Here is a 17,618-nt window from a genome sequence, read left to right as displayed (position 1 = left end):
TGTCTGTAAAAATCCCATAGAAATGAATGGAGAGTGGCGGAATTTCACACTAGTGGAATGTGGCGATCTCTAAATTCATTCTTTGATAAATATATCCCTAGGCTCCAGCCCTACAGAAAATAAAACTGTTTAATGCTAAGAGATAATGTGTAACAATGTGGCACCAATGTGATCCTGCGTTGCCTCATGGACATGACATGGGCAGGGACAAATACCTGCCTTTTTTCCCCCCAAACTTGCCTAGGAATAACCAACTCGCTCACCATACATTTTATTTGTTGGAGTCTTTTTGTCCACAGCTTTATTGCACAAAAGATTATTCAACAATAGATAACACATATATCAATAACAGTTATATTAACAACATTATAAACATACAAATATGAACAGTTATATACCATTAACTTTTTAATCCTCTGCAAGGCCCCTGGCAATGGACCCAGGGCCGGATTACCCACTAGGCGCCCTAGGCGGCTGCCTAGGGCCCGCCTAGCTCTAGGGGGCCCGGGCCGGGAAAAAAATACCTCTAAAAACTTCCGGGTCCGGGCCCCCCACAGTTGTGCTGTTGTCAGTCACCTGTCAGTCTGTCGCCGCTGATCTCGGCGTGCGCGCTGCCGTCACGGCGCGCCTGCGCCCAGACGTCACGGCGCGCCTGCGCGCTGAAGTCACGGCGCGCCTGCGCGCTGACGTCACGGCGCGCCTGCGCGCTGACATCATGGCGCACATTATAAAAGCTCGGTTGTGCGCAGTGAGCGTTCAGTTGGCGCCTAAAAGTTTAGACTGGAGGAGCTCTCTTACACACTGTGTGACTGATTTGCCACAAATCCTTGCAGGTTGCGGCCTAACTAATTGTTTATCTGCTGGTCCGTCTGCCTGTGCAGCAAACAGTGCCTGCTGGCTGCCTGCAGCCCGAATTGTTTTTTTTAAATTGCGGCTTGCCTAATATATTTTTGAAGACTACTGGTCTGGGACTGTCCGACTGTCTGCTGGCTTGGCTTGTGAGGGAGGGAGGGAAGAGGAAGGGGGCAGTTACTAGGCCAGGCTGGCAGGCTGTTTTCTAATTTCTAGCCATTTGAACGTGATCTTGGGCTGGGCATCTGGCTTCTGGCGCTAGGGGGGAAATTGAAAGTGGAACTGTTCAACTGATTCTGCAGTGAGTGAGGGGGCAGAGACAGAACTGAGAAAAAAAACCTAGAAAAAAACAAAAAAAAATAAAAACTACAAAAAAACACCAAAAAAAACTACAAAACAAAAATACAAAAAAAAATTTGGGGGCAAAATAATTTGTAAAGGGGCTGTGACTGGCTTGTGAGGGGGAGGAGGGGGCAGGCTGTGCTGCAGCAATTTGAAACTAACAGTGTGACTGTGATCTGGGGGTCAAAATATTTCAAAAGTGTCTGTGGGGCAGTGGAACTGTTCAACTGATTCTGCAGTGAGTGAGGGGGCAGACAGAACTGAGAAAAAAAACTAGAAAAAAAATAAAAAAAATAAAAACTACAAAAAAACACCAAAAAAACTACAAAACAAAAATACAAAAAAAAATTGGGGGGCAAAATAATTTGTAAAGAGTCTGTGGGAGTGGGGCTGTGACTGGCTTGTGGGGTGGAGGAGGGGCAGGCTGTGCTGCAGCCATTTGGAAGTAACAGTGTGATCTGGGGGTAAAAATAATTCAAAAGGGTCTGTGGGGCAGTGGTGGAACTGTTCAACTGATTCTGCAGTGAGTGAGGGGGCAATCAGAACTGAGAAAAAAAACCTAGAAAAAAACTAAAAACTACAGAAAAAAACGAAATTTTTTTTAAAAAAACAAAAATACAAAATATCGGTGTGTAAAATAATTTGAGAAGGGTCTCTGAAAGTGGGACTGTCTGACTGGCTCTGAAAGGAGTGAGGGAGGGGACCCGGCAGCCATGCAGGTTGCAAGACCAACCAAAGCTACAACTGAGCTGAGTGCAAATTAATAATTCTATTCTGGTATAAAATCATCTAGTCTCCTCATCTAGCTCCAAGACAGTTATAATATTCTAGTCTTCTCATTTGGTTGCAAAACGGGTAGAATATTCTAGTCTCATCTGGCTGCAAAACAGTTCTAATACCATAGTCTGGTTGCAAAACAGTTCTAATATTCTAGCCTAATCTGGCTGGTGGCTGCAAAACAGTTCTAATACCCTAGTTTCCTTGTCTGGTTGCAAAACAGTTCTAATATTCTAGTCTCATCTGGCTACAAAACAGTTCTAATATTCTAGTTCTAGCCTAATCTGGCTGGTGGCTGCAAAACAGTTCTAATACCCTAGTTTTCTTGTCTGGTTGCAAAACAGTTCTAATATTCTAGTCTCATCTGGCTGCAAAACAGTTCTAATACCATAGTCTGGTTGCAAAACAGTTCTAATATTCTAGCCTAATCTGGCTGGTGGCTGCAAAACAGTTCTAATACCCTAGTTTCCTTGTCTGGTTGCAAAACAGTTCTAATATTCTAGTCTCATCTGGCTACAAAACAGTTCTAATATTCTAGTTCTAGCCTAATCTGGCTGGTGGCTGCAAAACAGTTCTAATACCCTAGTTTTCTTGTCTGGTTGCAAAACAGTTCTAATATTCTAGTCTCATCTGGCTGCAAAACAGTTCTAATATTCTAGCCTAATCTGGCTGGTTGCTGCAAAACAGTTCTAATAACCTAGTCTTCTCGTCTGGTTGCAAAACAGTTTTAATATTCTAGCCTCGTCTGGCTGAAAAACAGTTCTAGTCTTCTCGTCTGGTTGCAAAACAGTTCTAATATTCTAGTCTAATCTGGTTGGTGGCTGCAAAATAGTTCTAATACTCATCTCATCTGGCTGCAGAAGAATTCTAAGGGTTGTCTAGGGTTTCCAGTTATAAACAGGGTTGTAAAAAGACAATAGAAGGTATGTCGAAGAATCTGTATAGGCATGCCTCAGGGGCTGCTAAAAGGAGAAAGAAAAATAAAGAGCAAAAAGAGACAGTAAAACAAAAGACGTATATGCAATCTTTTTTAGTACCAAAGCATCAGCTTGTTCAGCCTGATGGTGATGAACAAGGAACAAGTTTCACCACAAGTATAGATAGTACTGCAGCGCATCCTAATGCTACAAATACATATGCTGTCTCTATCTCCAATTTGGAGCAAGGAGTAATTCCTTCTGCTCATCATAAATCCAGCAAAAGCCGTGTAGATTCTAATACACCTCAGCCTGATGAACAAGGAACAAGTTGCTCCATAAGTCAAGTTGCTGACACTGATCAAACTATAGTAAGCCGTGCATTACATCCTAATGATGATGATGAAGTCGTCATCCAGTCATCCAGTCATGCTGTTTGTACTATAATCACCAAAAGCACTAGAGATACAGAAGTAGCTACTATGGTGCAAAGCCCATTGACCATGGACTATGAAGAAACTGGAGATTATGCCCCAGTTTCCCAATCCCAGCAGTCCATATCTGCTATACCAGAAATTACAACAACTTCAAATGCTATCAAAAATATCATTAAGAGTTACTCTAATGATCCTGCTGAGTGGGGAAGTAACATTTCTGAAGATTTGCGTGAATATTTTTCTAAGAATCAAATTCAAAATAAGTATGTGGACTACTCTGCATCTAAAAGAACATATACTGATATTACAAGTTATATGACTAAAGAACTAAGGAAAATAAATAATGATGAATAGACCATGCTCTTTTTTGAACAACCAGTTCATGAAAAGAAATCTGTCTGCAAAACAATTCTAATATTCTCGTCTTCTCATCTGACTGCAAAACAATTCTAATATTCTCGTCTTCTCATCTGACTGCAAAACAATTCTAATATTCTCATCTTTTCATCTGGCTGCAAAAGACTTCTAATACTAATACTCTAGTCTTCCCAATTAGCTGCAACATTTCTAATAGTCTAGTTGTCTCATCTGGCTGCAGATTAATTTTTATGCAAATTTGGAACAAGTCTTTAATGCAACTGATTCCCAATTCCTGACATAATTCTTAGAGTTCATTAATCTAAGTGCACAAAGTCTAATTCTAATACCCTAATCTTTTCATCTCGCTACAAAAGAAATATTTTACCCTAGTCTTCTCACCTGACTGCAAAACCATGCTCTTCTTTGAACAACTAGCTCATGAAAAGAAATCTGCTTGGATTGTCAGTGTTGTAAAGTTCCTTAGGCTACCATTCAGGGGAACTGATAAGCTATTTGGATCACCACAGAATGGGAGATTTCAGTGAGTACCAGAGCTTCATGCTAAAAATGATCCATTTCTTGAGCAGCATATAAAAGACGTATGGTGAGTAAGACTGAGGGGTAAGCAACTACGTCATCTTCCATAGTAGAGGAGTTCATAGAGCTAATGAAAATGATTCTAAAACTCTAATCATCTCATCTGGCTGCAAAATAATTCTTATACTCAAGTCTTCTCATCTGACTGCAAAAGAAGTCTAATACTCTAGTCTTCTTATCTGGCTGCAGAAAAATTCTAATACCCTAGTGTCTCATCTAGCTGCAAAACAATTCTAATATTCTACTCTTCTCATCCGACTGCAGAATAATTCTAATATCCTAGTCTCATCTGACTGCAAAACAATTCTAATATCCTAATCTTCTCATCTAGCTACAAAAGAATTATTTTACCCTAGTCTTCTCATCTGGCTGCAAAACAATTCTAATATTCTCATCTCTTCATCTGGCTGCAAAACACTTCTAATACTAATACTCTAGTCTTCCCAATTAGCTGCAACATTTCTAATAGTCTAGTTGTCTCATCTGGCTGCAGATTAATTTTTATGCAAATGTGGAACAAGTCTTTAATGCAACTGATTCCCAATTCCTGACATAATTCTTGTTAGAATTCATTAATCTAAGTTCACAAAGTCATTAAAAGCTAACTAATAATTTATTATTGGTTATTATATTTGGGAAGCTTACCCTGTTTTACAATGTTTCTTATTATCTGTGGCTCAAGTGTTTTTGTAACTGTGGCTATATTTTCATCATATTGCTGCTATTTCTGCAATAATAATGGCAGTATTTCATATTTATTTTATGGGCATACTTTTTGTGTTCAGTACTGGACATGCTGCTTTTTGTTAGCTAATTAAATTTATAAATTAACCCTTGGTCTGACTTTGAGTATGAAGAAGTAAATGCTGTGTAGGTTTGTCTATTACAACCTTATTATTTTATTTGAGTAGCACTCTATTAAAGAATAGGAATGGATAAACAACAATCAATTGATGTCTTTTCTGAAGAAATAGGTTAATGCAGAGTGTATTCTTAAGACAATGAACAGAAGGAATACCTTCTGTCAGATTGCCAACAGTGTTACTACTGAACTTTTAAAAGAACTGTCATAATAAAGGTGCGCTAGTATAGCAGTGCTTCTTTTGTAACTGTAACTTTAGGTGGTTCGAGATGGGGGGGCCCCAGAAGCACTACCTTGCCTAGGGCCCTGTTTAGTCTTAATCCGGCTCTGAATGGACCCAATTAGGTGCATGCAATCGTTAAGCCACCAGCCTTGTGCCTTCTAGCATGATGGGTACGCAGGACTCCATGCTACCACCAATACAACATACCCTCCCAGAGACCACCGCTCTTAGAGAGGAACACCACCAACTAAGTTCCATTAACCAACTTGGTACTTGGTAAAAAAACTCCACTTAATTAACTCTCCCCATTGCCAGGGACCCGCTGCCAGGCTGTGACAACGGGCTATTCCCTCTCATCACCTCTTGGTTAGTCAGCCCAATACTCACCATTCCACATCAACTTATCCTGTGCTCCACTAACCCAGGCCACAATTGTGACAACTAGCACAAAGGGTTAATACAAGGGAGGGAGGGTGGGACTCCTTTTCTTCTTCCAAAATGGATGCCCTCCTTAGCAGTTAGTGCTACACATCCCTTTACAACGCCACCCCCCAACTACGTCACTAAACCCATTGCTAATCCCCTGCCAGGCAGCTTTGTCCCACCCATTTTGCTCCACATTGTAAAGTGGCAGACACTGTGGCCCAATGCAAGATTCTCGACTTTCCTCAGCAGGAGCAGCTATGCATTGCTTGGCAACATGCAGTCCCCAGTAAATGACATTAAACCTTATAAACCAAGAATAATATTAAACATTGAAAACCTAGAATCTGTGTTGTCTGGCACTTTGTAATTTTAGCCTAGTTAAAAAGGAGATTCACTCTAAAAGATAATGTGGGTGCTATATGCAGTCTGTAGTTGAGATGTGCATGCCGGCCTGAAACTCATAGGTTTGACCAAAAACTGGACCTGGGTTGAGTACAGGTTTAACTTCCTAGCCGCAGCACATTACTTTACATTACTTTATTTGTATCCTGTGGTTGGGCTCCTTCCTCGCTAGTGGTGAAACAATTGGCGCTCACCCCTTGTGACATCTCTGATGTTGGCTAAGAGGCGGGACAGGTTCAGGTCAGGTTCGGACAGAAATTTTCCCTTTTAACCTTGGCTGGGTACATCACTAGTCTGTAGGTTTCATTTTTTGTTTTCAATTAATTGTTAGCTTATCGATACGGTATCAAATTCATTTAGCAAAGAAAAACACAGTGAAGCCTCAATTTGACATTCTCTGATTTTAAGTTTTCCTGCATTTTATATTTTTTCGTGGTCCCACCAATTTACCGTATATACTCAAGTATAAGCCGTCCCGAGTATAAGCCGAGGTACCCAATTTTACCTCCAAAAACTGGGAAAGCTTATTGACTCGAGTATAAGCCTAGGGTGAGAAATGCAGCAGCTTCTGGTAAGTTTCAATCAAAAAATTGAAGGTTTCTGCTCCCATTGGATGTGCCGGCGTCTGGTTTTTGGACGCCGACGTCTATTCTTGGATGCCGGCGACTATTCTTGGACACCGGCGACTATTCTTGGATGATGGCGACTATTCTTAGACACCGGCGACTATTCTTAGACGCCGGCGACCGTTATATGCTTGACCCGAGTATAAGCCGAGGTAGAGTTTTTCAGCATATTTTGGGGGCTGAAAAATTCGGCTTATACACGAGTATATACGGTATAATGTATTTCTTTGGGTGCTTTTCCCTGATTTACATCATGTTTACATTAATGCCCCCCCCCATAGTGTAACGTTAATGCTGCCATGTTTAACCCTCATCATTAACACAGTAAATATTGTACTGGTATGGGATCCTTTATCAGGATACCCTTTATCCAGAAAGCTCTGCATTACAGAAAAAGCCGTCTCCCATAGACTTTATTTTATGCAAATAATCTGACTTTTTCTCTGTAATAATAAAACAGTAACTTGTACTTGATCCAAACTAATATATAATTAATCCTTATTGGAAGCAAACCCAGCTTATTGGGTTTATTTAATGTTTAAATGATTTTGTAGCAGAATTAAGGTATGAAGATCGAAATTACCGAAATATCCATTATCTGGAAAACCCCAGGTCCTGAGCATTCTGGATAACAGGTCCAAAACCGTTTTTTTTTTTTTTTTTCAAAGTAACACTGAATTCTGTGCTTATGTGCTTTGAGTACTTAAAGAATAAGTCGTTTTAACATATTTCAGTGATATCACTTTTCCTGGTCCCTGAAAAGCATGGGGAAGAACTTGGGCATTCCAATGTAATTAGGCTGGCATTAACCATTTTCTGTAACAGTGGGGACAAGACGGAAATGAGCTAATTCAAAAAAACACATACAAAATAAAGACCATTTCAAAAGTTTCCCATACTGCTATTAGGGTTGCAGCCATGTATACCTATAGTAATTGCTTCTTACCTGGTCTTTGCTTGGAAAATAATGAAGAAAAAATCCCAAAAGAAGCCCAGCTGCTATGCCAGCCACCACTTCCAACACACCCCTCACAATGGTGTTAATGGTGGAACCTAAGCATTGAAAGTAAGAACAAAGATCAGTTAATAAAGCTTTGAAATGCATTAGCACAAATCATATTACAAGTACAGAAGGTTTTAACACTGCGTAACACCCTTTTTTCTTGTTGTGCAATGGATCCTCTGCCATATGTTGTACAGTGTGAAAAATATTGCACTGTACTCACAGAAGCTTCAAAATGTGTAATTTAGTGCAGTTTTATGTGTTCCTCTACAAAAGTTTACTTGATCTCAGTCCTATCTGTGGTTTTATATGCAAAGAATGCTCAAAGCAGAAAATAAATCAATAATGTATGAGATACTTTCTCCAGAAACTCGTTCTCCAGAAAGCTCCGAATTATGGGAAAGCCTTTTCCAATAAAGTCCATTTTAAGCAAATAATTTGGATTCATAAAAAGGAATTTCCTTTTAATAAAACAATACCTTGTACTTGGTGGTAACTAAGCTGCATGAATCCATATTGGTGGCAAAACAATCCTATTGGGTTTATTTCATGTTTAAATGATTTTTAGCAGACCTTAAGGTATGGTGATCCAAATTCCAAAAAGATCCCTTATCCAGAAAACCCTGGGTCCCAACCGTTTCAGGTAATAGAGCCCATACGTGTACCTATTTTCCTGCATTCAGCATTGGAGTCTGTAGGGACTGACCCACTGGGGTCAATTAAAACTAACATTACCATGAGGAGGAATTCATAAAACTATACTGCTTGGTGCCAAGAGAGAAAGAGAAAACTATACTGCTTGGTGCCAAGAGAGAAAGAGAAAACTATACTGCTTGGTGCCTAGAGAGAAAGAGAAAACTATATTGCTTGGTGCCAAGAGAGAAAGAGAAAACTATACTGCTTGGTGCCAAGAGAGAAAGCTATACTGCTTGGTGCCTAGAGAGAAAGAGAAAACTATACTGCTTGGTGCCAAGAGAGAAAGAGAAAGCTATACTGCTTAATGCCTAGAGAGAAAGAGAAAACTATACTGCTTGGTGCCAAGAGAGAAAGAGAAAACTATACTGCTTGGTGCCAAGAGAGAAAGAGAAAACTATACTGCTTGGTGCCTAGAGAGAAAGAGAAAACTATACTGCTTGGTGCACGCAAGTGCCTAGAGAGAAAGAGATTTAACTGTACATTATACTAAAGATTTACTTTTCTTTTACGTGCTTATGTCCAGGGCTGCTAAACCTACAGAAAGTTTAGTATAAAAATACAGCCTTTCTAGCCATTTACCTTTCTTGTTTTAGCTTTAAAATTATTAAGGAATTTGGCCATAGGAAGGTGCTAGTAAGAAGTGGGGTTTCCCTATTAGTAGAACTTACCTGATGAGAAGGCCATGCCCAAACAAGTATTGAAGCCAGTGATTGCCAGGACATCATCAAAGCTTCCGGCAGCCATGAGCAGGGTTGGGATACCTTTATCCACCCCAAATCCTTGTTTTTGTAAAATTAGCATGGATGGGACAACTACTGCAGGAGATACAGCCCCCAAGACAAAACTATATATCAAAGGAAACATAAGAATAGTTGCATATCAAACATCACTAAAAGTGCACAAAACTAACAAAACATTCTAATAAAGGATATCTGAATGAATCGAAGGCCAGTGACACATGATGTCACCAAAAGAGTATCAATAATGTACTGTTGCTCTGCACTGGTAAAACTGGTGTTTTTGCTTCAGAAAGACTACTACAGTATATATAAAGAAGCTGCTGTGTAGCCATGGGGCAGCCATTCAAGCTGGAAAAAAGAGAAAAAGCACAGGTTACATAGCTGATAACAGTTAAAACACCATTGTATTGGACATTATTTATTTGCTATCTGTTGTGTAGCCTGTGCCTTTTCTCCTTTTTTTCCAGCTTCAATGGCAGCCCCCATGGCTACACAGCAGCTTGTTTATATAAACTTTAGTAGAGTTTCTGAAGCAAACACACAGCTTTTACCAGTGCATGCTTACAGTATATTATATGTTAATTACACTTTCATATTTAAGTGTTAATGTTGCTTTAATATAGTAATATATTTTCCATTTTGACTGAACACGGCATTTCGTCACTGCCATAGCTCAAAAATATAAATCACATCCTTTGGTTATTCTAAATCATAATCAAAATGAAACTACATAAACCAAAAACAATTGGAAAACCTAAAATAACATATATTAATTGAACCTGACATATAGCTGTAGAATAGCTGTTAAATACATTCCAAAATTAACTAAAGTATTGTTCTTAGGAACAGAATTGCTCCTTTCATATCCTCCTTCCTAGAAGCTCTTAAATCTGATTTATTTTCAGTGCTTGTAATTAAAGTAATTTGGAGTCGGAAAATAATTGGTGACTCCGACTCCAGATACCCAAACTTTCTTCCGACTCCACCTATACCCCCATGGCGGTTGTCCTGGACCACAAGCACAATTGACCTGTTCCATAAATGTTACATGTATGAGGTAGGCTTATTTGTATTAAGTAATAGTTGAGTAGGGTATGTATCTGTTTAACTCCTGTCTCACTGCAGCAGGATGCAGCAAGATATATATCTTCCCAGCATACCAGACTGAAAAATGAGAGAGAAATTAAGTTTATGCTTTTGGAAAAAAGAATTATTTATGTAAGTACCTAACCACACGTTTGTAGGGGACAATAAAGGAAGATTGAGAAAATGTGTTACCCCAGCATAAATCCCCAAGTCAGGGGGAGTCCCATTATAAAATGAGAGACAGCAGCTGCTGTGCAAGATTCTACAGTACAGGGACCAAAGGAAAGGCGCAAACAGACTGCCTTCAGTTTTCTTAGTGCCTGCAATAGAGAAGGGACAAAATGTTAATACTATTAAAATAAAAGCTTTACCTTAAATATACATCTTTACAATTAAATCAATCCCTGCAACAGTACAGGGAACTATGAGTGCAGTTTCCTTGTCAAGTTTGGATGTTATTAATAAAAGTTTAAGAAGCAAAAGAACTAAATTATACCTTTGAGTCCAACCCAAGGCCAGCTCGTACCAATATAATGGCTAATGCCATATTTCTCAAAGCTGCAGACCACTTATGATGAACTTGGACTTGGTCAGTGATGACAGGGATATTTCTTATAAGAAAACCAGCTAGCAGCATCCCTAAATAGGAAAGAGTTAACGCCTATTTAACTTCAGTTGTAAATATTGGAAATAAATACTCACAAATGGACCCTAAAGACAAGATGCCACTGACATTTAAAGAGATAACGAAACCCTTTTATACATCTATCATAACATTGTCTTTGCATGCTATTTATAATGTTGGCATAAAATAATTTGACCAATGCTTTTATATTATCTGATCCCGCATGCTCCTCTATAAGGGGGGCTGCCATATTTGTGCAGCAGTAGCCGGTTGGTATTAGAAACTCTACACTGACAGGTTGAGAAGGGACATAACAGTCAGGTTTAGGAACTTCAAGTCACAATTAATTACAAAATCAGACCTATCAGCAAAAAATGATCAGCATGACGTATAGGCAACTTTTACTGTACATTAATATTTTGAAGAATAGTTTTTTAGTGTATCACTGTAAAACACAGAGACATTTATTAGTATTGTGTCTGGGAAGAATACAATATGCATTTTTTAGGAAAACCAGTGGTCTTGCAAACAATCATCTCCTGCATCAAACAATCATCTCCTGCATCAAACAATCATCTCCTGCAATAATCCAGTTACAAGGATCTGGAGCAGTATGCTATGTTCTATACAGTATTTCTTGAATTTCACAGCCTGGAAAAAAATGGAATTGGACATTGACGAGGAAACTTCGTGCGACTTCGGAAAACAAAGCACTCCGAGTGCCACCCCGATGACGATTTTCATTCTAGCCGAAGGGAAGGCAGGGGAGACAGACTAATCTCCCCGAATTGCCACGTGTCTCTGCCCTTAAGTTTAAGCAGGCATATATCTAATCACAAGAACCTTATAACACAGCGAGATTCTTTTTTTTTACCGAGGAGAGGAGGCAGAGGAGGAAAGCTTGGTATCTTGATGAGACTAATGAGTTTGCCCCCAAGGACAGCACTGAATAGTAGAGCTAGAATTCCAAAAAGGTTTCCTCCAGGAAGACATTCAGGGCCAGTTATAGACCAGACAACTGCCCAAATTAGTATCACCATGATAGCTGTTAAAAAGACAAAAACAAAAAAGTGTCATCATAACATTTGGGGGCCGATTCATCAAGCTCGAGTGAAGGATTCGAAGTAAAAAAACTTCGAATTTCGAAGTGTTTTTTGGGCTACTTCGACCATCGAATGGGCTACTTCGACCTTCGACTACGACTTCGAATCGAAGGATTCGAACTAAAAATCGTTCGACTATTCGACCATTCGATAGTCGAAGTACTGTCTCTTTAAAAAAAACTTCGACCCCCTAGTTCGGCAGCTAAAAGCTACCGAAGTCAATGTTAGCCTATGGGGAAGGTCCCCATAGGCTTGCCTAAGTTTTTTTGATCGAAGGATATTCCTTCGATCGCTGGATTAAAATCCTTCGAATTGTTCGATTTGAAGGATTTAATCGTTCGATCAAAGGAATAATCCTTCGATCGTACGATCGTAGCATTTGCGCTAAATCCTCCGACTTCGATATTCGAAGTCGAAGGATTTCAATTCCTAGTCGAATATCGAGGGTTAATTAACCCTCGATATTCGACCCTTGATGAATCGGCCCCTTAATTTTGCAAATAAATTGTTTTTATAGTCCCTTTTTGTGAAGTTAATTTCCTGGTATGGGACCTGTAATCCAGAATGCTCGGGACCTGGGGTTTTCCGGATAACGGATCTTTCCATAATTTGGATGTTCATACCTTAAGTCTACTAGAAAATCATGTAAACATTAAATAAACTTAATACGCTGTTTTTTTTTTGCTTCTAATAAGGATTAATTATATTTTAGTTTGAATCAAGTTTTATTATTACAGCCAAAAAGGAAATATTTTTTAAAAATTTGGATTATTTAAATAAAATTAAGTCTATGGGAGACGGCCTGTCCATAATTCGGAGCTTTCTAGATAACGGGTTTCCGGATAACCGATCCCATACCTGTACTTGTATTGTTATTTACTTTGTACAAAACAGCTCCCCTGTTATAATTTCAACTTTAAAGGGGAAGGAAACCTAGTCGGCGCAAAAGCCCCCACCCCCCCTCCCGTTTGTTGCCCACCCTCCCTCCCTCTCTCCTCGCCTACCCGTCCCGCTGGGCAAATGCCCCTAACTTGTTACTTACCCTTCTGCGCAGGTCCAGTCCAGGGAGTTCACAGACGACATCTTCTTCCACGCGATCTTCTTCCTGCTTTGAACGGCGCATGCGCAGTAGGATCATTTCGCCGGTACGATCTACTGCGTGACTTTTGGCGCATGTGCAGTAGATCCGTACCGGCGAAATGATCCTACTGCGCATGAAAACGCAGTTCACAGCAGGAAGAAGATCGCGTGGAAGAAGATGTCGTCTGTGAACTCCCTGGACTGGACCTGCGCAGAAGGGTAAGTAACAAGTTAGGGGCATTTGCCCAGCGGGACAGGTAGGCCAGGGGGGAGGACGGAGGGTGGGCAACAAACGGGAGGGGGGGGTGGGGGGTTGGCGCTGACTAGGTTTCCTTCCCCTTTAAGGGGTGGTTCAGCTTTAGGTTAACTTTTAGGATGTTACAGAATGGCTAATTCTAAGCAACTATTCAACTGGCCTTCATTTTTTTCTTTTCTATAGTTTTTAGAGTATTGTCCCTCTTCTTCTGACTGATTCCAACATTCAAATGGGGGTCTCTGAACCCATTTGAAACAGGTTGATGGGCTACTAGGGATTACTAGACTTATAAGAAAAAACTTTCCACCTTCTATGACCCACAGAAGTCACCAGTGGTTTGTTTATATACGCCTCAACATTCTCCAATATATTTACATTTTACAACATGAGTGCATTATTCTTTATACAAATGCTGTATATTAAATCTGAACTGGAAAAAAATAAATTAAAGTATACTATGATCAAAGTATCTTATTTTTCATAAAATTCTACTGGTAGAAGTACCATTTGTAACTGCCAAAGAGAAACATCCTTGTGGAGGACAGGCAAATACTCTTCTAATCTTCATGCAGGTGTTTGACTGAGTTTGGGTTCCTTTCGGCAGCTGTTCATCGCTACTCATCAGTGTGCAATCATCTCTGAGGGCAATTCCATCTGGAACTTTCAAGGCCACTAGAGGAATTTCCTACAAAGTAAACATAAAATGTGTTACTCATTGATAATGACAATTCTTAATGTGATAAAAATGGCATTTCCCCCATTTTATAGTTGAGTGTTTTCTTGCTTTATTGCTGAATAACATGCTTTCTTACTATTGCAAGAATGGTAACTGAATCCACTACTTTGCGGTACAAGATGTGATTCTGCTGGGAAGGACACTAAAACCATGCTCATTTTGATTTTCGTGCTGTGCTCGTACTACACAATTCCTACCCACAATCTGCTAACTTGATGCCTATTGACATTGGCGCATGTCAGAAGGAACAGTAACATCAAAAAAATTAGAAATTAAAATGTTTTAAATAAAAATATAATGCAGTGTTGCCCTGCACTGGTAAAACTGGTGTGTTTGCTTTAGAAACACTACTATTGTTCATATAAATAAGCTGCTGGGTAGCAATGGGGGCAGCCATTGAAAGGAGAAAAGGTTTAGGTTACACAGCAGTTAGCAGATAAGCTCTGTAGAACATAATGGTGTTATCTGTTATACACTATTTAACCTGTGCCATATAGCCTTTTTTCAATTTCCGCCACTGCTACACAGCAGCTTGTTTATATGAACAATAGTAGTGTTTCTGAAGCAAACAGATCAGTTTTACCAGTGCAGGGCAACACTACATGATATTTTCATTACTTTAAAACACTTTCATTTTTTTTTAGTACGTGCCTACAATTAACCTGCAATTCTGTGTAAAAAAAACAAGATCTTGACAGAGGTCTAATGTTTACCTGGCTAAAAAAAAGGTACTACACCCTGCTACACTGTTCAAACAAGTTTTATTCAACTGTAACTGGGCTACAGAATAATGTAACATATTGTAACCTCAAAGTTAAGGCATTCTGTGAGCTGTAGTTCAGCAACATCATGGTGATTATCAGCGTGATTATGGTGTTATATACTGAAAAAAATGACACAATAATCTCTATAAGTAAGATAACAGCAAGATGCCTGACAAAGTGCTGGGAATCAGCATTTTCATTGGTCAATTCTTTTGCATATAGGAAGTGCAAAAAGTTTTTGGTCAGTAGAATTCTCACTGCTGAATTTTCTTGAATCTATAATTATGTTTTTCTGCAACTTCTATAGATAACTAGGGGGCGTAGTGGGATAGCTCTACAGATGGTGTTAGAACCCCTTTAAAACTATATACTATAGTATAATTTTTATAATTTCCTGTTACCTTATATTACCTTATTTTGCTCTATTTGGATCCCATCCTCAGTTACCATATTGTTACAATCAGCACTCTCCGTGGGAGCATCTTTGAGTTGTCCTGCTTTGTTCCCACCAAATATTGAATCTTCCATCCTGATAGATCTGCAGAGCAACACATTATTCATGACCACAAACCATTTTCAAGATAAATGACTTGCCACTTACTTACATATACATTACTTACAATCACGTAATACTCCCTTCCCAGCCCCCTTTACCTTCAACTGGATCAACTAGCATTTAGGCAGGTTATAAATATATATATATATATATATATATATATATATATATATATATATATATATATATATATATATATATATATAGTGAATAAAGTTCCCCTCTTGTAAAATATTAGGATATTATTATAAGTCACCGAGGAGTTCCATGACCATATAAAAAGGTCTTTTATACAGGTCATGGAACTCCGAGGTTACTTCGAATATCCTAATATTTTCCAACAAGGGGTACTTTATTTATAATAATACACAAGTTTTAGTTTTGTCATGTGACAAAAATGACATCACTAGTTACCGGTTATAAGGATATAATTTACAAGACATTCATGGCTTTTGTGTATTTTATATATATATTTTTAAAAGGTAAAACTTGATTAACGTGTGTCTTTTTTCAACCTAACTTACTATGTAAAATAGTGTTGCGGTGAGGTACATTAGGGGGGCAGATTTTTCAAAGGTCGAGGTGAATTTTCAAGTGAAAACAATTCAAATTTTGAGCTATTTTTTGTGTACTTCGACTAGGGAATAGTCCAAATTCGATTTGGATTTGAAAAAAATTAGAAAATTAGAATACTGAAATTAATTTTGTATTGTCTCTTTAAAAATTCGACTTTGACCATTTGCCATCTAAAACCTGCTGAATTGCTGTTTTAGCCTATGGGGGACCTTCTAGAACCTATTTGGAGTCAATTGGTGGACGTTTTTTTTTGGGAAAAACTTTGAATCGAATTCGATCAAATGCCCTATTCCTTCGATTCGTACAATTCGAATATGGTCGAGTACAGATCTATTCGACCAAAAATTAAACGTATTCAACGTAATTTCGGTTGGTCTTTTTGAACTCCAATTTCAATGTTTTTTTCAATTCAAAATTCGACCCTTGATAAATATGCCCCTAGGTGTGGCATCAGCAGGTTGAGCGGGGGCATGTGGAGAAAGGAATTGTTTATGCTGGGCCCCTTCAGTAGATTTTTTTTTTGCAGGGGAGCCCAAATTACTACAACATGAATGTGCAACTCAAGTGTTGCTGTAGAACTAGAGATTCCACCGGTAGGAATTTGGTGGGACATACAGTTCTGTAACAGATGTGGCACCTGGTTGAGTCTACTGTGATCTAAAGGCGCATTGTTAAAGGGGAACTATCACATACATTAAAAATATGAGCTTTAAGATAACCCTTTGGTCGTGGAATCATCCCAATATCTAATAGCGTTACAACAAGAACAATTGCAACCTGATACTGCACCTCCCAGGAGTCATCGGATTAACAGATTGCTAACCTCCTATTTAGACTGATCCCCATAGGACCTACCCCCATGCTATACACCATAATTGAGCTGATTGTTTGAGAAAATTGTTTAACTGTTTTCTACTTGATATTATAATCACTACAATTTTTGCTTTATGGAAACGTATATTATTGTATCATGTGATTTCGTTTTATTCTTGCAATAAAAACAAGTTTAAAAAAAATAAATAAAAAATATGAGCTTTATCATACTGAAATCGGAATTTTTTAAAACATAATCAATTACATATTCTGAACCGCTCTAGAAATAATCAACTCATACATGTCTCTCTTCATTTTTTTTCACGAAGGAGTCAGAAATCTGATTTTAAATAATATAACCTTTAAGGTGGGCTACTTTTGCCTAGTAGCGGTGTTAGAGCTCACTCTTTTAAAATCACCAAAAATCCAGTTTCTCTACATGCAGAGTTTGTACCAAAGCCAGTTATTTTGATAGTGGTTGTGCTCAAAATAGTTATTTGAGCAAGCTCTAATAATCTTTTAGATTGTAAATGTGCCTATTAGATTGTAAACTCTTTTGGGCAGGGCCCCTCTTCACCTCTAGTACTGATCATCTCAGGTAATTGTGCATGGTCATGTGCTTTTAGAAAGCTTAAGGGCAGAGACGCACGTACACGCAGAGACACAAGCGAATATTCCAGGAGATTTTTCGGGCGACTAATCTCCCTGAACTGCCTTCCCGCAATATAAAATCAAAATAGTCGGCGGGATGGCACTCGGATCG

At 38.8% G+C, this 17,618-nt stretch overlaps 1 protein-coding gene across 2 annotated transcripts in view; it reads right to left on the bottom strand.

Moving 5' to 3' along the window:
- The window catches only part of slc9b2.L (solute carrier family 9 member B2 L homeolog), a 34,873-nt gene that overhangs the window by 10,567 nt on the left and 6,688 nt on the right, over nucleotides 1–17,618 (bottom strand). Inside the window, exons 2-8 of one of the 2 annotated variants that reach the window (XM_041590665.1) lie at nucleotides 15,322–15,448; nucleotides 13,915–14,095; nucleotides 11,846–12,016; nucleotides 10,843–10,985; nucleotides 10,539–10,666; nucleotides 9,189–9,364; nucleotides 7,768–7,874 (exon numbers count right to left, since the gene is read on the bottom strand). In XM_041590665.1, coding sequence (XP_041446599.1) covers nucleotides 7,768–7,874; nucleotides 9,189–9,364; nucleotides 10,539–10,666; nucleotides 10,843–10,985; nucleotides 11,846–12,016; nucleotides 13,915–14,095; nucleotides 15,322–15,438 — 1,023 coding nt within the window. In that variant the 5' untranslated portion in view covers nucleotides 15,439–15,448. Of the gene's footprint in view, nucleotides 1–7,767; nucleotides 7,875–9,188; nucleotides 9,365–10,538; nucleotides 10,667–10,842; nucleotides 10,986–11,845; nucleotides 12,017–13,914; nucleotides 14,096–15,321; nucleotides 15,567–17,618 lie in introns of those variants that run through there. The other variant, XM_018251953.2, reaches the window with a different exon arrangement.

Source organism: Xenopus laevis, chromosome 1L (genome assembly GCF_017654675.1).
Source record: "Xenopus laevis strain J_2021 chromosome 1L, Xenopus_laevis_v10.1, whole genome shotgun sequence".
NCBI classification, from domain to species: Eukaryota; Metazoa; Chordata; class Amphibia; order Anura; family Pipidae; genus Xenopus; species Xenopus laevis.
The sequence above is the reverse complement of the archived record's forward strand: the minus strand, read 5'-3'. Positions and strand labels throughout refer to the sequence as shown.